Genomic DNA, 19,415 nt, shown 5'->3' with positions numbered 1-19,415 from the left:
TGTGTCACTGCCAAGTAATGTAACTCGTTGAAACTTGGACCGTACATGGAAAGAACTGCAATAGCATAGTACAGAATCTAACTGAAAGAAATACAAAATAAGTTGAACAGAAATGATACTTTTATTCAAAGACAAAGGTACACTGATATCATAGCGATTAGAGATTGTCCCTTGACCGTTACAAACAGAGGTACATGGTTCTTAATAGGGTGTGTGTTCACCATGGACCGCAGTGCATGCTCTGCAATATGCTGGCTTGTTGGCCACAATGTGATAAGGAGTTCTTGTGGCAGGGATTTCCATTCCTCCACCAACACATTTAATAATTGCTGGATGGTTATTAGTAGAAGTGGATGTGCTGCAATACATCTACCCAATACTTCCGCACTTGTTCAATAGGATTTAAGCCTGGGCAATGTGCTGAATGTGCCCTCATTTTCAAGGCTGCTCCACCTGCGCTGTTTGATGCAGTCACACATTGTTATCCATAAAAATTAAGTCAAGTGGAATGCATCCTGAATAGATGCACAGGGGAAGGAATACAGTGTCACAATAACATTGACTGGTGAGTGTATCATGTTAAAATATTTAGAGGTCAGTATGCCTGTGCAACGTAATGACACCCCAAGCGTGAACGCCTGGACCACAAAACCATCATATTCGGCAATTTTCCTGGGTGCATTGTGTGTACCCACCTCTCTCTGTATGAGGGTACATTCAGAACCACAATGTAGACTGAATCTGCTGTTTATCTGAGAAGAGCATATGATCTCACTAGTCACTGTACCAGTATCTGTGCTCTTGACACCATCACAAATGATGCCACTGATGCTGAAGTGCCAATGGAACATAATATGCTGGTCAAAGAAACACTCACGTTGAGCCGCTGTGCCGCAGTAGATGTTGAGATTGTATGTGTCTTGCAGGCATGTTAAATGTGGTTACAATTGCACCTGCTGTTTGACTTGGGTATCTTCTTGCCTGTCGCACAATGTAGCAGTTGGCATAAGTTTTCGAAGTATTATAGCACATCATAATGTGAAAAATTATGCTGAAGAAATCAGCATTTGGCTATGCTTATAGTGGCCTTACTCTGGGTTACCTTATTAAACTGCCTCGTGTTGCAAGGCCAACCCCATTTGGTGTTGTTATCACACTAATCATACACCATGTGACATCCAGCTGTCTGTGTACTGTGTATGACTGGGAGACCACTGAGAACATGCTCACATTCATTCTTTCTTTCATTTCCACAGAATTTTTAATATGTTGTGTCACTTTATCTGTATCGTCCCTCAGTTTTGCAGAGCCAGGTATAAGCAAAGGTCTTTTCTTCAGTCTCTCTTCTAAGACATGTGATAGGGTCAGTGCTGCCTCAGGTGTTCCTCCATTTCTCAGGAACCCAAACTGGTCTTCACAGAGGTCAACATTTGCCAGTTTTCCCATTCTCCTATAATTGTGTTAATATTTTACAACCATGATTTGTTAAATTGACAGTTTGATAATATTTGGACATGTCAGCACTTGCTTTCTTTGGAATGAGAATTCAGGGTATCTTGCTTCTCCTGTATATTGTGTATAGTAAGTGCAATACTTTTGTCATATTTCCTTCCGAGGATTCCAATAATTCTTAAGGAATAATTCTTGAGGAATAGATACCTTGTTTCAACGTAAGTCTTCCAGTGCTGTGTCAAATTCTTCTTGTAGTATCATATCTTGCATCTTATCTTCATCTGCTTCCTATATCCATCTATAATATTGTATTAAACTTCAATTCCCTTGAATAGCCCTTCTCTATATTATTTCCACCTTTTAGCTCTCCTTTCTTTGCTTAGTGCTGGCTTGTCATCTGAGCTCTTCATATTCATACAATTGCTTCTTTCTTCCAAAGGTCTTTTTAATTTGTAATAGATTGCATCAATTTTTCCCATCATGATGCTTGCTTCTACAGCCTTGCATTTGTTTTCTAGTGATACCTGCTTAACTGTTCTCCATTTTGTGTCCATCTCATTTTTTAAGATGTCTCTATGCCCTTTTTTCTGGTTCATTTGCTACATTTGATATTTTCTTTTACTTGTTGGTATCTAATATGTTATCCGAGGATTTCTCTCTCAAAATTACTTGTTGATCTTCTAGTGTATTCCTTCCTCCTGTTGCAATCTATCTTTGCCTAATGCTCACTTGACTCATGACAACATTTTATTCTTCTTGATTACCTAACGTTCTGCAATGTCTTCAGTTTTAAGCTGCAGTTTATAGCCAATAAATCTTGTTCAGAGGTGGCATGTGTCCCTGGAAGTGTTCTGCAGCTTAAAATCTAGTTTTGAAATCTGTCTTACCATTATGTAATCTGTCTTAAACCTTTCTGTGTCTCCAGGTGTCTTCTATGTATACAACCAAAGTTTTAGCAAAGATCAAATTGGTACTCTCCAAAATTATACCAGGCAGCTTTCCCTTTCAATCATTTTCCACGTCCACGATCTACTGCTATTTCTCCACCTTTTCTTTTTTCTACTGTTGAATTCCAGTTCCATAGCACTCTTAAATTTTCATCTCCCTTAACAATTGGAATAATTTCTCTCATCACGCATTCCTTCAGTCTTAAAAGTGATGTTCATTATTGTGAGTGTAATGTCTCTGGCCTTCTTAATGATTGCCTAGAAATATGCTGCATGTTGAAATAAGGTTTTATCTTCTCGATTCTCTTTTCATTTCACAATTAATCTCTAAGATTTGCATAATGTTGCAGATGCAGTGAGCTGTTGTAGTGGATTTTGATATTACATTAGTATTTAAAGCTTTCTGGTTTTTAGTTAATTAGCAAAGTTTCATGTCATGAAATGAGCCAGTGCATAAGCTGTATAGTTCAGAATGTTATGATGACTGAGAAAAGTTTAAGAAAAATGCCTGTGTAAAAACATTTATTGCAAGTGAGGGAAAAGTCTGTTTTTAGATAAATAATATTTTTTCCATAGCACACAATTTAATGATATGCAGCTCATGGTGGTTAAAGCTCTATAAAAAAATATGTCAGAACATCAGTTGATCAAGGACCAAGATTTGTACAGCCTGCCACATCAACAGACAACACCCATCTCAAGCATTTTCATGATATTTAGTGAGTTTGATAGATGGATGATGATTTCCATGCACCATTAAGAGAGATTGCAACTTTCAGAAAATTTCATGTCTAGATGTCAAACTGATTTCTAACTGTAAAAAATTTGGATTCATTGTGTCATTACAGAATTTCTTATTTATCTACTGACAACCAGAAAAAGAAGTGGGTTGTGAATGTTTGCTAATGCAAAGAGTGATTGATGCTTAATTAAGAAAACTGTTATTGAAGATTTTTGGATTTTTTATTGTCATTGACCACATACAGTAAAATAAGTTTTTCCAATAATACCAAGTTACAGCTGTTATCAAAGTATTAAAATTAATATTCATGTTATGTGTACAAATCAAGTATATTATATACAGCTATAATCTTAAATATTACTATCAACATTGTCCATATCATAGAACTCGTTTATATATATATATATATATTTTTTTTTTTTCAGTCATATAATTTAAATCTGAATTTTTAAAATGGCAATGATTGAGCAGTGAGAGGAAACTTGTAAATAATTTTGAGGGCATTCACTTTGAGTGTTTTCTGTTGTTGCTAGTCTATGCTTTGAGATGTCAATGTTTGCCTTATTTCTAGTGTGATGTTAATGATTTGTTTCCGAGATAACACATTAATTAATGTTGTTCTTGACAAAGAATGCAGACTCAGAGATATACCCGATTCTCCACCGTTAGTATCCTAAGCCTGGTAAAAAGAGGGTGACAGTGCTCATTAGGACCAGCCCGGCGTACTACATAGATCTTCTTTTTAAGGTTACTGACATAAGGATAATGTCCCCATAGGAGTAGGCCATACGGTACGTGTGACTGAAAGCCCACAAAATACGTCATGGAGATTATTATGGTAGGACACCAGCAAGTTATTGCTGCTGTTGCAGCCTTCCCTAAATGTCGATAAAGTGATTCTCACGTTTGCTTACTGGAATTTGCAGAATGAGCAATAGGGTCACTTTCCTTTAACAGGAACACAGAAGGTGCAGTGAAAGACATCTGTCTATAATAAATGAAATTAGACAAAGCAGTGAGTTAAATTCAAGAAAACAAAGGACAGCATCTGGAATATTAAAATATTGGTAATATTCGTCAGTAACTATGTGCCCATTATTTGAAATTTTTCGCACATTTATCCTTAGTCTGAAATGAGAAAATTTGGTAACTCTTAATACTGCTATTTACAGATATCTGAGAAGCCATATTCAGTCAAAGAGGCTATAAAGTTCTTGAAACAAACTTACAAGAATGAGGGAGCACTCAGTTTATGGCGTGGAAATTCTGCCACTATGGCCCGAATAGTACCTTATGCTGCAATCCAGTTTACTGCACATGAACAATGGAAAAAACTACTTAAAATAGATGTTGACAAGGACAAAAAGTAAGCAAATTTGGTTGTTCATTTTTTATTTTCTAATAGATCTATTTTTAAACTATTTTCTGTGTTGTGAGTAATATGTATTCCCTAAGAACTCCCCCCTGCGGGTTCGGGGGTTAGAATAGGCCCGCGGTATTCCTGCCTGTCGTAAGAGGCGACTAAAAGGAGTCTCAAACGTTTTGGCCTTATGTGATGGTCCCCTGTCGGGTTTGACCTCCATATCTCAAAATTTTTCCGAAGAGCGAGCCGATTGGGGAAGGGCGCCTTACTTGGTGCATTGTGTCCGTGTTGTGTTGAGAACTTTCGCCATCTTATTCGTCGTTGCATTGCAGTCTTGCCCGCTCTCCATCTCTTGGGCATCGATGCGCCCCTGCGTGCACTTTCTGCCAAGCACTGTGCAGGGCCATTTTCTGCACTGACGACACCCATGGGCCACATGTCACCTAACATCCAGCACGGTAGCCAGTCCGTTGTGGTGGGGCCGCCATGTACCCTCTTGGTTGTAGCCCCCTGACAACACAGGGATCGCTCTACTGATGCCTGCGCCGTTCACTCCCCACGTATGCCAAGGAGTAGATGCCCATCTCCCTGGGGCATCAGGACTCCCGGCAATGGCCATCCTGCCAGGTGGCTATTGCTGTGGCTGGGTGGCGCCCGTGGGGAGGGCCCTTGGTCGGAGTAGGTGGCATCAGGGCGGATGACCCGCAATGAAGCGTGGTACATCATCTCTCGCTGGCGGCCAGCCGCCAGCAGTCTCTAAGCGTTCTCGGGCTCAATTTAATGCTCAGAAGTACGATCCGAAAACGTTCCCCTCCCTGGCCACGCCGTGGGAAGAGCGTAAGTCTCAGGATGGAGGTAACAGTTATTCGCCCCGATTCTTAGTTTGCACGAGAGCTGATGGGGAGTCTTTTCTCTCCACAAAGCCTCAGTTCTTCGTCGAGCATTTAGAGGACAAGTTTGGGGAGGTGGAGGGCTTGTCTAAAATGCGCTCTGGGTCAGTACTGATACAAACGGCATCCTCCGCCCAGTCCCACAGGTTACTTGCTTGTGACAAGTTGGGGGATGTTACCGTTTCTATTACACCACATAAGAGTTTAAATATGGTCCAGGGTGTTATTTTCCATAGGGATCTCCTTTTGCAGTCTGATGACGAGCTGCGCGCCAACTTAGAACGTCGAGGTGTTCATTTCGTCCGGCGCGTTCATCGGGGTCCGAGGGACAATCAGGTTGCTACCGGTGCCTTCATCTTGGCCTTCGAGGGTGATACGTTACCGGAAAAGGTCAAGGTGATGGTCTACCGATGTGACGTCAAGCCCTATATCCCTCCCCCGATGCGGTGCTTCAAGTGCTGGAAGTTCGGCCATATGTCTTCCCGCTGCACTTCCAGCCTCACATGTCGCGATTGCGGACGCCCATCTCATCCCGATACTCCATGTGCCCCGCCTCCCATCTGCGTCAACTGCGGGGAGCACCATTCACCCTGCTCGCCTGACTGCAAAGTCTTTCAGAAAGAGCGCAAAATCATGGAATATAAGACCCTGGACCGGCTGACCTATACTGAGGCCAAACGGAAATATGAGAGACTCCATCCTGTGAGAATGACATCTTCTTATGCAGCTGCTGCAACAACTGTGCTAGCTCCATCAGTTCCGAGACTTCCAGCCAGCTCGATAAGCAGTAAGACTCCTCCTGCCCCCTTGCCCGTGGGGGGGCTCTACCCAACAGGTTGCTCCTGCACCACCTACCTCAGGAGCAACCTCCTCCCACCCGTCGGGGACGTCCGTCCCCGCTTCTCAGCCGGAGAAGCGTCCAACTTCTTCGGCTCCTCTCGCCCGTAAGAGTTCCCTTGGGACCTTCCCTTCCCAGGGTTCCACCAGCGGGAAGGATGACGGCCACCAGTGGCATAAGTCCTCACCAGCGGCCGGGCGTAGGGCTTCACGATCCTCCTCTGTCCCGGAGACTGAATCGGTGAAGCCTTCCCAGCCGGTGAAACCCAAGGTTCAGCGAGAGAAGTCCAAGAGAAAGACCTCTAAGGCCAAAGAACTTGCGGTGGCACCAGCCCCACCGCACCTTTCGCGCTCTGCGTCTGAGGATGAAGTCGAGATTCTAGCGTCCGCTGAGGACCTTGATCTCGCTGGTCCCTCAGACGCCATGGATGCCTCTCGTACGGGTACTGAATCGGTGGCAGTGAGTGAACAAGCGGCGTAAATTGCCTTCCCAGTCCTTTCACGCCTTTCTCAGCCATGGACAATACCATCCTCCAGTGGAACTGCGGCGGTTTTTTCCACCATTTAGTTGAGCTCCGCCAACTTCTCAGCCTTCGCCCTTTCTTCTGCATTGCTCTCCAGGAAACTTGGTTTCCAGCGATGCGAACCCCCGCCCTCCATGGCTATCGGGGTTATTACAAGAACCGAGCAGCTTATGAAAGGGTGTCTGGTGGCGTCTGCATATATGTCCTTCACACTCTGCACAGCGAGTCTGTCCCTCTCCAGACGCCTTTAGAGGCTGTCGCTGTACGCGTATGGACGCCACAGGCTGTTACCGTCTGCAGTCTTTACATTCCACCGGATGGTGATGTCTCGCAGCATGTCCTGGCTGCACTGGTCGCCCAATTGCCGCCACCTTTCTTGCTATTGGTCGACTTCAACGCCCATAACCCTCTGTGGGGTGGGTCAGTGGCCACAGGTCGAGGCGCCATCGTTGAACATTTGTTGTCGCAGCTCGATCTCTCGCTGTTAAATGATGGCGCCTTCACACACTTCAGTGTGGCGCATGGCACCTACTCCGCCATTGACCTTTCCATCTGTAGCCATAGCCTCTTACCGTCTGTCCAATGGAGTGTGCATGACGACCTGTGTGGTAGTGACCACTTTCCGCTCTTTTTGTCACTACCACAGCGTCACTCTTCTGGGCGCCCTGGCAGATGGGCTATGAATAAGGCTGACTGGGATTTGTTCTCCTCCACTGCCGCTTTTGAGCCTCTCTCTACTGATGACATTGATGCGGTGGTTCAATCTGTCACCACCGGCATCGTTACTGCCGCCGAATCTGCCATTCCCCGTTCTTCTGGGTCCGCTCGGCGGAAGGCTGTGCCTTGGTGGTCGCCTGAGATCGCTGAAGCGATTAAAGATCGCCGGCGGGCGCTCCAGCGTCACAAGCGACATCCTTCCTTAGCCCACCTTATCGCCTTCAAACGGCTGCGTGCGCGGGCCCGCCTCCTTATCCGCCAAGGCAAGAAGGAGTGCTGGGAGCGGTATGTGTCCACCATTGGCCTCCATGTCACTCCCTCGCAGGTCTGGGCCAAGATTCGACGCGTCTACGGCTATCGGACCCCTGCCAGCGTCCCTGCGCTCTCACTGAATGGAGCCGTTTGTACCGACTCCGACGTCATTGCAAATCGCTTAGCAGGGCATTTTGCTATGAGTTCCGCTTCTGCGAATTACCCCCAGGCCTTCCGCTCCATTAAAGAGCGGCTGGAACGTCGGAGCCTTTCGTTTCGCAGCACCCACCCGGAATCTTACAATGCTCCATTCAGTGAGTGGGAATTTCGCAGTGCCCTAGCTGCTTGCCCTGATACCGCTCCTGGGCCAGATGGCATCCACTGTCAGATGCTGAAACACCTTTCGGTGGACTGCCAGCGGCGCCTTCTCGATCTTTACAACCGTCTTTGGGTCGAGGGGGAGTTTCCGTCGCAATGGCGGGAAGGCATTGTCATCCCCGTTTTGAAACCTGGGAAGACCCCTCTGGAGGTGGACAGCTACCGTCCCATTAGCCTCACCAACGTTCTTTGTAAGTTGCTTGAACGGATGGTGAGCCGGCGCTTGCATTGGGTACTGGAGTCTCGGGGCCTTCTGGCTCCGTCTCAGGGTGGGTTCCGTAAAGGCCACTCCGCCACCGACAATCTGGTGAGTCTGGAGTCGGCCATCCGTACTGCTTTTGCCCGCCGTCAGCACCTGGTCGCTGTCTTTTTCGACATGCGGAAGGCGTACGATACGACATGGCGTCATCACATTCTTTCTACGCTTCATGGATGGGGTCTTCGGGGTCCTCTGCCGATTTTTATCCGCAATTTTCTGTCGTGTCGTACCTTCCGCGTGCAAACGCGGCCTCGTATAGTTCCTCCCACGTCCAGGAGAACGGTGTGCCACAGGGCTCTGTTTTAAGTGTCTGTCTGTTTTTAATAGCCATTAACGGGCTTGCTGCGGCCGTGGGAAATTCTGTCTCCGCTTCCCTGTATGCTGACGACTTCTGCCTTTATTACAGCTCTACTGGCATTGCAGCTGTTGAACGTCAGCTACAGGGCGCTATCCGTAAGGCGCAGTCTTGGGCTGTAGCGCATGGGTTTCAGTTTTCGGCAGCCAAGACCTGCGTTATGCATTTCTGCCGGCGCCGAACAGTCCATCCTGAGCCGCGGCTTTATCTTGCCGACGAACTCCTTGCTGTGGTGGAGACCCACAGCTTTTTGGGGGTGGTTTTCGATGCCCGGTTGACTTGGCTGCCTCATATCCGGCAGCTGAAACAGACGTGTTGGCGGCATCTAAACGCTCTGAGATGCTTGAGCAACACCCGCTGGGGCGCCGACCGCTCTACACTGTTGCGGCTCTACCAGGCGTTAATCCAGTCCCGTCTGGATTATGGGAGCCTGGCTTATGGCTCAGCATCCCCATCTGCGTTACGGATGCTGGACCCGAATCTCCACAGCGGGATACGCCTTGCCACTGGTGCTTTCCGCACCAGCCCTGTGGACAGCGTACTAGTGGAGGCAGGTGTACCTCCACTGCGGTTCCGACGCCAACGTTTGCTGGCCGCTTATGCTGCCCATGTTCTAAGCTCGCCCGGGCATCCAAACTATCGCCTCCTGTTCCCGCGGTCGGTCGTCCGTATGCCAGAACGTCGGCCCCGGTCTGGTTGTACAATAGCGGTCCGCGTCAAAGAGCTTCTCTCTGGGCTCCAGGGTTTCACTGTTCCACCTCCTTTCCGGGCTACTTTGCATACACCCCCATGGTGTGTTCGTCGCCCTAGCCTTCGGCTCGACTTGGCACAGGGCCCTAAGGACTCAGTCCCTCCAGAGGCCTTCCGCCGCCGCTTTTATTCCATCCTGGCCACGTATCAGGGCTCTGGTGTTGTTTACACTGACGGTTCGATGGTTGCTGGTCGTGTCGGATATGCGCTCACTCTAGGGGACCTTTCCGAACAACGTTCCTTGCCGGATGGCTGCAGCGTTTACACTGCTGAACTGGTCGCCATCTTTCGTGCCCTAGAGTATATCCGCTCCTGCTCAGGTGAGTCCTTCGTTATCTGTAGCGATTCCCTGAGCGGTTTACGAGCTCTCGACCAGTGTTTCCCTCGTTCTCGTTTGGTGATGGCTATCCACGAGTCTCTGCATGCTCTTGCCTGTTGCGGCCGCCCTGTGGTCTTTGTGTGGACCCCCGGTCATGTCGGTATCCCGGGTAACGAACATGTTGACCGCCTGGCGAAAGAGGCCACCAGTAAGCCATCTCTGGACGTTGGCCTCCCAGAGACTGATTTGCGGGCAGTCTTCCGCCGCAAAATCTTGGCGCTATGGGATGATGAATGGCGCGAACTGACAATGCGCAATAAACTCCGTGCTGTCAAGGAGACGACGGCTGTGTGGCGGTCATCCCTGCGAGCCACTCGCAGGGACTCAGTAGTTCTTTGCCGGCTCCGCATTGGCCACTCCCGGCTGACACACAGTTATTTACTGCGCCGGGAGGGCCCTCCTCTGTGTCGCTGTGGGGCAGCTTTGACAGTGGCCCACATTTTGCTGGCCTGCCCCCTTTTAGCTGTGGTCAGGCAGACATTTGCGCTGCCTGCTACGCTCCCTGCCCTTTTAACAGACGACTCCACTATGGCTGACTTAGTTTTACGTTTTATTCGGGCAAGGGGATTTTATCATTTACTCTGAGTGTTTCTGTTTTATTTTATTGTTTTGTGTTGATTCTGGCCTTTGGCCTATGGTTTTACACTGATTTTTTAATGTGTTTCTAAGTGGTTGGCCTTTCCTTTTTTATGTCTATGGTCGGCCAACCACCGTCACACTCTGTGTGGTTTTCGTTTGTTTTGTCTTGTCTTTGTCTCAGTATCTCTTGTTCTGTATCGTCTGTGATCTCTTCTGTTCCTTGTTTTTATTCTCTGTGGGTGTTCTTTGTCTTTGGAAAAAGGGACCGATGACCATGGCAGTCTGGTCCCTTTAATCCCCCAAACCAACCAACCAACCCTAAGAACTGGAATCCATCAGTCAGTAAAAGTACCAAAGTGATAAAAATAGAAAAATAATTCTTCACGTGGAAGAGGTGTTGAGTTGCAGACAGGCACAATGAAAAGACTGCTAAACACCACACACACACACACACACACACACACACACACACACACACACACACACACACACGCAGAGAGAGAGAGAGAGAGAGAGAGAGAGAGAGTCAGTTTCCAACTGCAGACTGTGCATGCATCTGTCCGGCTACTGTCTCCAGTCGCTGGGGCCCAACTGCAGGCTGTGCCTGCATTTGTCATGTGCAGCAACCTGGAATAGGTGGTGGGGGTAAGGAGGCATGAGATGAGGAGTGGAAGGGATAGAAGGGTAGTGGTGGGGGAAGGTGTGCTGCTTGTGGTAGCGAGCAGGGATTTGATTGTGACAGGATGGGCTGCTGGGAGCAAAGCCGGGGGACTGTGCTGGGCGAGGAGGGAGGGGGGATGGAAAGGGAGAGGGAAGAGGAAAGATATAGAGAATGGGGCAAGACTGTAGGTGTGTTGGTGGATTAGAAAGTACATGCAATGCTGAAGTGGGAGGAGGGAAGGGGATATAGAGTACACGGGCTAGCAATGTTTGAGGCCATGGGGGTCATGGGAACAAAAGATATGTTGTAGGGATCGTTTCCACCTGCACACGTCAGGACAGGTAGGAAGGGTCCAGAGTGCAGAGACTGTGAAGCAGTCATTGAAGTGAAACGCATGGTGTTGGACAGCATGTTCAGCAGTTGTTGTCCAACTGTCTTTTGGCATAGTTTGCCAGTGGCCAGTCATGTGGAAACACAGCTTGTTAGTTGTTACGCCCTAGAGAAAGCAGGACAGTGGTTGCAGTGTAGTTTGTAGATTACATGACTGTTTTCACAGGTAGCCCTGCCATTGATCGGGTAGGAGAAGTGAGTGGCAGGACTGGAGTAGGTGGTAGTGGGAGCGTGTATGGGCGGCATCTTGCATGGTATATGAGCCATGAGGAAGGCAGTCGGGAGCAGGGCTGGAGCAGGGTTGGACAAGGATATTGTGTGGGTTTGATGCATGGCAGATTACCAGTTTGGGAGGGGTGGGGAGGATAGTGGGTACAATATTCCTCACTTCAGGGCACTATGAGAGGTAGTCAGAATCCTGACAGAGAATGTGATTCAGTTGTTCCAATCCTGGGTGGTACTGAGTCATGTAGGGAACACTCCTTTGTGGCCAGATGGTGGGTGCGTGGGAGGTGTAGATGACTGGAGGGACAAGGCACAGGAGATATGTTCCTGTGCATGATTGGGAGGATAATTTTGACTTGTGAAAGCCTATTTGGAGAGGGACTGCTTGTCACTACAGATGTGACAATCATAGGTGGTTGTGTGGAAGGGACTTCTTGAGTGAAGGTGTTGGTGGTTGGTAGATTTGATGTGGACAGAGCTACTAATGTATATACTTGGTTATAGTTGTCATAGTAACCAGGAAGGAGGTTGTAGGTTTGGAATCAGTCGGACATTGGGAAAGGTAGTGCATCAAATTACCCATCTCCGGCTGCATCCTCTTTTTCTGTAATGACCTGTATCTGTTCAAATTCTGTCAGTCCAGAGCTCCGATCAACATAGTCCTGCAGGCATTATGTATATGCATAGTTCAACTGACAAAAACTTCAATTTCCAGTCAAATAAATGGCAGCAGCAAAAGGATGACAACCTGTGCATTGTAACAGGCATTGGTTACTTTACTCTGTGGGAGCACCAGTTGTGACCCCTACTTATAACTGATGGTCCCACAACACCATGAAATGTGTCAGAGGGCTTGTGTATCATAGGCGAATGCAATCAGGAATAGGCATCTCACCAGCTCTATATGATACACGTGTATGTCCCTCACTCACATACATACAGAATCTGCTTTCATCACTGAAGGCAACACAGCACTATTCCACTCTCCAGTCAACTCTTTCACAACACCAAAGTAACCATGCTTGGCTGTGTCATGGTGTCAGTGGTAGCCTGGCCAGAGGCACACTTGTTCTTAAACCTGAAGCAAGCAGACTGTTTCCAGTGGTCCCTGATGACACATGTATGCCCAGGTTTCATCCCTGGTCGATGTTCACTTGGCCACCATTGCTCTCATAATTGTCAATCTTGATGTGTGTATGTACTATGTGGACATCCAGAACCTTGTGTGTAGGTGAGGGAGTAATGTTCCACTGATTCTTTACCATGTATCAGGTGGCCAAGTAAAGTGTGATTGACAGGTAACACTGCATATTATTTAGTCTTGGTCACATTATTATTTCGGCACATTCGCCAACTATTTCTGATCAAACTTCATTTCTTGAAGTGTTGAAGTTACTGAGTGAAGTTAAGAGTAGAAAATCGGACTCCCAGTTCTCAAAATAAATATGGTGCCTATGTTAAACAACATATCATATAGTGTGCTCTTGTTTACAATAAGAATTCGATACGAAAGCACACCATCATTCAGAACATCATAATTATATTGATATGGATGGTATGTTATTTAACAAATTACAAGAGAGTCCATTTTCTCTTGTCTTCATGACATCATAGGCATTGTCATGGCTGCTATTCCTCTGTGGCTCACACCTTATCTCCAAGACAGGATCTGATGACACAGAATAAACCACCTGACCAGCAGGTACTGCAAATGTGGTACAATGTTTGTCATTGTCGCAGCTTGTAGATACACTGTGTCCGTCCATTTCATGATACATATGCATAAATAAAATATACAGCCAAATAGTATATTAATTAATTCATTGTGAAAATGAACTTTTTATAGCGGTGATCGTCATTCTTCGGTTTGAAAAATGCTTTTGCAAAACATCACTTCACCAAAGTGGTATGTTACACTACAGTGTTTTTAACAGACCACTGGTGAAAGCAACTACACATCACTGATACATTGTGCCTAACATATGCAGCAGTTCATCAACTCGTCCATCCAGCTTCCCCCAGACCCACAATGAGACCCCAATTGAATGGCTGAAATTGTTCAACAAGAGTACATACTCATCAGTGGGGCATGTTTGTATCATAGAATGAATGTCGCACATGTTGTTCACCTTTAAAGTCAGCACAGTTACTGCCTGTAGAGTTGAAATTGAGGGTGTATGGACAGGCCCCGTGAATCCAGTCTGATTGCCGATGACGACAACAAATGAATCTCTAACATAACACCCATTCAGTATGCAAATATTATACCATGCAGCAACTGGTCGTCATCCTTGATAGTGTTGCATTTTTTTCCATTCAGTGGATGACTAAATTTTATACGTATCCTTGGGGCAAAAGTATCCTGTAGTATTTAACTTCTCGGTGAGCTCATTCACCACTAGTTTCCAAGGAAATGGAGACAAAACTCTTAGTTACAGACATCCCCCTGTCATGTTGATCACGAGTTTCTCATTCCTTATGGTGACTTTTACCTTTCTTGTACTTAACGTAGTCTTAATCCACATCTCTGTGCCATGCACTTCTCCAGAAGTCATACTGCTAAAATGCCCCTTGATATCCAGAAAGAAAGTGTAGAGCTTTTCCCACCTTCCCAGCAAGTTTAAAAAGTGCTGTTTCACATGATATACATGTTGATTCCCATGTAGAGCAACCTCAGTTATCCTCTTTCCCACATTAACCAGTTTTCTAATTTCTTTAGAAGAAAGCAAGACAGACTGATCAGTCTCATATCCTTAGCCTTGTTATGATCAGTTCTCCCTGGCTTCAGAATAAACATAACCCTCACTGTCATAGGAATGATTCTTGCTGCTAGGCTGAACCAGTACTACATCAGACTCTAATTAAATCCTGTCCTGCTTTTTGCAGTAGAGCTGGAAAAATTCCATCTGGACCTGGTGACTTGCGTGTTTAAAACATTTATGCCATCTATTGGTTTTTTGAAGTCAGCACATTCTCTAACAGGTTCCCAGTTTTTGCTTTTGATTGCCAGTAGACCAGTGCCTCTCAGGGACTGACTACTCATTTGTGTTATCTGATGGACTGCATAAGGAAGTTGAGTCTTGAAGTACAATCAGTGTCTCACTTGCTGTTCTTTCATACGTACCAGCCTTCTTCCTTAGAGTACTTCATGGAGTAGTTGGTATTCTAGTGAGGATTTTATGAAGGCTAGTAGCTCTATGTTCCACTCCTCACAGAATACCTTCCAGGATTACAACTTTGCTTGATTGATTGTAAGATTGTATTTGATAAGAACCTCCTGATATCTTGACCATAGTCCTTTCTTACTTGTAATGTTGAACAGTTATCTTATCAGTTTCCGTTACAATTTCAGATCGTTGTTCCGGCAAGGTATATTCCTATTTGTGCAGTATTTGGTGATTGGACTTGTTTTTAAATGTAAGGGTGTAATGGCAGATGTCACTGTGTTTGTTATTTCCTTGAAATCTGCTAGGTTTCTGATCAGAGTTCTGAATTCAGATAAGCATGAGTTTACACCTTTGCTACATGAGTTCCAGTCTATTTCCCTAGAATTCTTATAGGCCATAGTCTCTTTATCTCCTATTTCAAACTCAAACTTAATATACATGTGACAAGAAAAGAATGTGTCCAAAGCTACCTCCTGTTGTTTGATATAACTACCTATTAGAGTGAACCGAAAAGTTTTGTTAGTTGCTTCTTCTTCTCTTCTTCTATTCCCAAAAGTAGGTTCCCTACCTCATTCAAGATTTCCAAATTAAGGAGGTGCTCACCTCTGCTTTTGGTGTCATTGCTCCCCCTCCTCCAACAGATTGTTTGCATTGGCACCACAACCAACCAACATTTGTTCATTGTGCTGTGAGCTGCTCTCTTCCTGCTTACTCACTTCCTTGGGAGGAGGTGTACTATCCTAACAAGAAAGGTAAGCTGAGACCAATAAAATTTCCTTCATGCTTCCTTCATCACACTGTTTCATCCTCTTGGTCACTAAGTCCCTGGAATAGAAGTCTGGCATCAGCATAAATAAAATTCAATGCTTTATGTAAATGCATGTTCTGGAGTTCTGTAGATTTCAGCATAAATCGACTTATTTCTGGTTCCTCAGAGTCCTGAAAGGCCACCCTTTATATAGCTAGGTTTCCTGGCTCGTGGCTCAGGGAAATGTCCACCACCTGCCTTCCCAGAAGATGACACAGGGTGGGAGTTGCCCGCTTTACTGAATTGCAGGTTTATCTGCAACATTTGCAGTCTCAAACTTGCCACCATGGTTGCTTCTGACGTCTTTGACTAACCTCATTGTAATCTGTGAGAGCCCTGAGTACAACTTTGAGTCCATAGGGAACTGTTGTGCACAGCTACCATGGACTATAAGGAAGGACAGGAAGACAGCAGTCAGTCACAAACCCATTAGTTCTTATTATTCTTCTGTTCCCAGATTTCAGCTGCTGGTGTATAGGCAACCTATACAACAGTAAGGTCATATGGTGACACTTACTGCCATGAGCTTGTTGGATTGTAACTCATTCAAATGCACTGAAGATAGCTATTTATAGCTGAAATCTGGGTACACAAGAACAATAACTAATGAGATTGTGACTGATTACTGTGTTCCTATCCTTCCTTAACCCCAAGTACAACCTCAGGCTCTGTTCTTGCATTGCCATTAAATATTTCACACTGATTTCTGCAACAAGAGTTTGGGTATCTGATATGACCTTTTGGATGATTAACCCCCAGTCCACTGTTAACCTTGAAAAGTTTTGGTACCGAAATTGGTATTTTTGTGGTCTTAAAGAGCTCAGCCACTGTCTTGACCAACAGCTTCACCACCTCCTCAAAGATATTGTGTTCACCATCTCCTTAGGCCAAACCACTGTTTCTGTTCCCTCCCAGACAAAGAGAAGAGCACCTTTATCCAGATAAACCCTCCTAAATTTGTGACCTAGATTGATTGCCTCCCCAATCTTCTTGGAGAAAGCCACCTGAATGAGCTCAAACTCTTGCAATGTTATGTTGATCAGTGGATATCCCTATTAAGCAACTGCAATTCTCAAAACTTGGACTGCACTGTTATAAGTCTGTATCCCTATTTCTTGTCTCAGCCTCTTCTGGATCAATTTATCCTTAGAAGTGGAAGTATTAGACTACTCTTATATTCTCTTGTTCATTGTCTAAGAAGTAGAAGGGGCTCTCATTACCCTCTTCACTTTTGAGACAGTCAGTTTTTGGAGGTCTTGGGTTCAAGACCTTTTAGGTACCTTGATTTACGTTTAGGAACCATTCTTTACTTGCCTTTTCTTTCTGTTCTTTGATAATTTCCTTCTCTGAGCCCCAGACAATGATTTGATCTTGTCTTGGTCCAACTTCTCAGTGACAGTTTCCAATTTTTGGACTGGTCTAGCACCAAATTCAGTTGTGGATACTGTCTCCATTGGTTCCAGTCCTTATGGTTGGGTGTTTGAGGTCTCATCAAGTCCTTCAGTTTTTGTTTTGTTTTGTTTTGTTGTGTGTTCTCCATTTTGGCCCTGTGAGAATTAGGGTATTCATTGCCAACACTTTGGAATGCCGTGCGGGACAAGACTAACTACTAGAGGAGGTTGCCTAGTATCCCTGCGGCTCCATTAATGACACATCTTCCCATGTGCTATGCACCCCTTAGCATGAATCACATCACACCTCGTATTGTGCATCTGAGGACTGGGGGAAGGCTCATGGGATTAGATGTGGGAGAGATGGGGTGTTGTGGGACACTCTTCGTTTAGCTCATCCATTGAGCAGTGTCCAGTGTGAAAGACACCCAGTATCTGCACTACAGCCAGCACAGCCTTCAGCTTCACACAAACATCCAAGCCTCTCTGCCACCATCCACCCCAGATTGTTGCACGTCAGATGGAGATGTGTTCTGCAGTAAAGCCTCAGTGGCTGGAGACAGTAGGCGCATGTATGCGTGCATGCGTGTGCATGCATGCATGTGTTGTGTACACCTGGACTTTCCATTGTTTAATAACTCAGCATTAATAGATACAGAAGATACTGCTTAATGAAAACTGTTGGCTTGCGGCTTGCCTTTTACAGACCTCCGCCAGTAATGAGGCTGCTAGCTGGATCACTAGCAGGTGTAACATCTCAGTCCTTGACCTATCCACTTGATCTGGCTAGAGCACGTATGGCTGTAACGCACAAGGAACAATATCGCACTTTAAGGCAGGTAAGGTAAATTTAGACTGCCATAATTCTTCTCTGTAGCAATAACTCAAAACATTATTAAATAAATAGTTTCAAACTGAAGAAGATATAATAAAATTTAACTAAATGATGGACTACCTCTCACATTAAACATAAAGGTGGTGGGCACTCCATATTCTTGTTTGAGATAGTAATTTGTAAAAATGACAGGATTTTGACACTTCATTTTTTTAATCTTTTTTTCTTAAATTTTGTGTTGTGTTTGATGGATCCTGGGAGGTGGAACAAGATGATGATAATAATGATACTTTGTCAGTCATGCATAGTTAATGTTAATGCTTGCACCATCATTAATACAAAAAGTTACCTGTAAAGTGAAATAAATCATTTTACACCATCAGAGGATGCAATGCCCATCTAAATTGTTGAGTAGCTCCTTGTGCTTTGTTACCTAAATATGGCCAACGATATTTGTGCCTGTCCTGCTTTAGCTTATAGCTAGCAGAACATGTCTGTAAGTCTGAAAAGAACCACAAGACAGTATGGGATCTGATAAGAGGAACAACTGTCTCGTGCAGGCAAGAAGATGTGGTTGACTGCTGCATGTTTTTTCCTGATAGTGTTGTGAGAATTTGTTGTTTTAGTCATTGAGGCAGTCTTCTTTTATAGGGAAGGCACTAGAGCGCATAAAGTGAGATTAAAAAGAAACATTCTTCCAGAATATTCTATAGACTCCTTGGTAAATGTGGCCAGTGGGTAGACTAACACAGAAGATATGAGTGTTGGATGAAAAGTAATGCCTCCACCTTCATTAATTGGGTTTGGATGGGAATATTTTAATAAATAAAATACAGAAATAATTCTTAGAATTCAATTACCAATATTCACTTTTCCACATAATCACCAGCCAATTGGATAAATTTCTTTCAACGATGAACAAGTTTTCTGAAGCCGCCATGGAAGAAGTCAGCACTCTGTTTCCGCAACCACAGTCTCTCAGTTCTCTCAACGTCTTCATCAGAAGCATAATGTTGTCCCCGCAGATTGTCTTTCATTATTGGGAACAGATGGAAGTCAGGTGCTGCTAAATCTGGACTGTATGGAGGATGCCGTATGGTGGTGAGATTTAGTCTCTGAAGTTCTGTTGTGGTGGCATGTGAAGGAGTCAGCGTCTGGGGTACCCATCATGCATAGATCTTCTGATAGCCAAGCAAAGCAATAATGTGACCCACACGTTCTTGTGAAATGCTGATTGTGCTTGCAGTTTCTTTCTCAGTGATACACCGATCATCCTGAATCAGTCTGTCAACATTTTGCTTGTGAAACTCGGGTGCTGTCACAGGACGTCCAATTCTTTTTTGTCACGCAGTTCAGATGTTCCTGCCTCAACATCTTTAAACTTACTCACCCAACGATGTCACATCAACATAATCACCGTAAACTGCTTTCATTCCCTGATTAATCTCCTTTTGGGTGACACTTTCTGCTTTTAAGAAGTCAATTGCTGCATGTTGCTTAAATCGCATTGACTG

At 45.2% G+C, this 19,415-nt stretch overlaps 1 protein-coding gene across 2 annotated transcripts in view; it reads left to right on the top strand.

The window, feature by feature from the left end:
* Positions 1–19,415, top strand: part of LOC126483945 (mitochondrial coenzyme A transporter SLC25A42) — a 224,642-nt gene that overhangs the window by 150,149 nt on the left and 55,078 nt on the right. For both annotated transcript variants that reach the window (XR_007587792.1, XM_050107240.1), the window contains exons 4-5: positions 4,314–4,507; positions 17,773–17,905. Coding sequence is in view for 1 of the 2 variants with exons in the window: in XM_050107240.1 (XP_049963197.1) it covers positions 4,314–4,507; positions 17,773–17,905 (327 nt within the window). In the remaining variant the exon portion in view is untranslated. The remainder of the gene's footprint in view (positions 1–4,313; positions 4,508–17,772; positions 17,906–19,415) is intronic.

The sequence above is a fragment of the Schistocerca serialis genome, chromosome 1 (genome assembly GCF_023864345.2).
Source record: "Schistocerca serialis cubense isolate TAMUIC-IGC-003099 chromosome 1, iqSchSeri2.2, whole genome shotgun sequence".
In the NCBI taxonomy this organism is placed as follows: Eukaryota; Metazoa; Arthropoda; class Insecta; order Orthoptera; family Acrididae; genus Schistocerca; species Schistocerca serialis.
The sequence above is the reverse complement of the archived record's forward strand: the minus strand, read 5'-3'. Positions and strand labels throughout refer to the sequence as shown.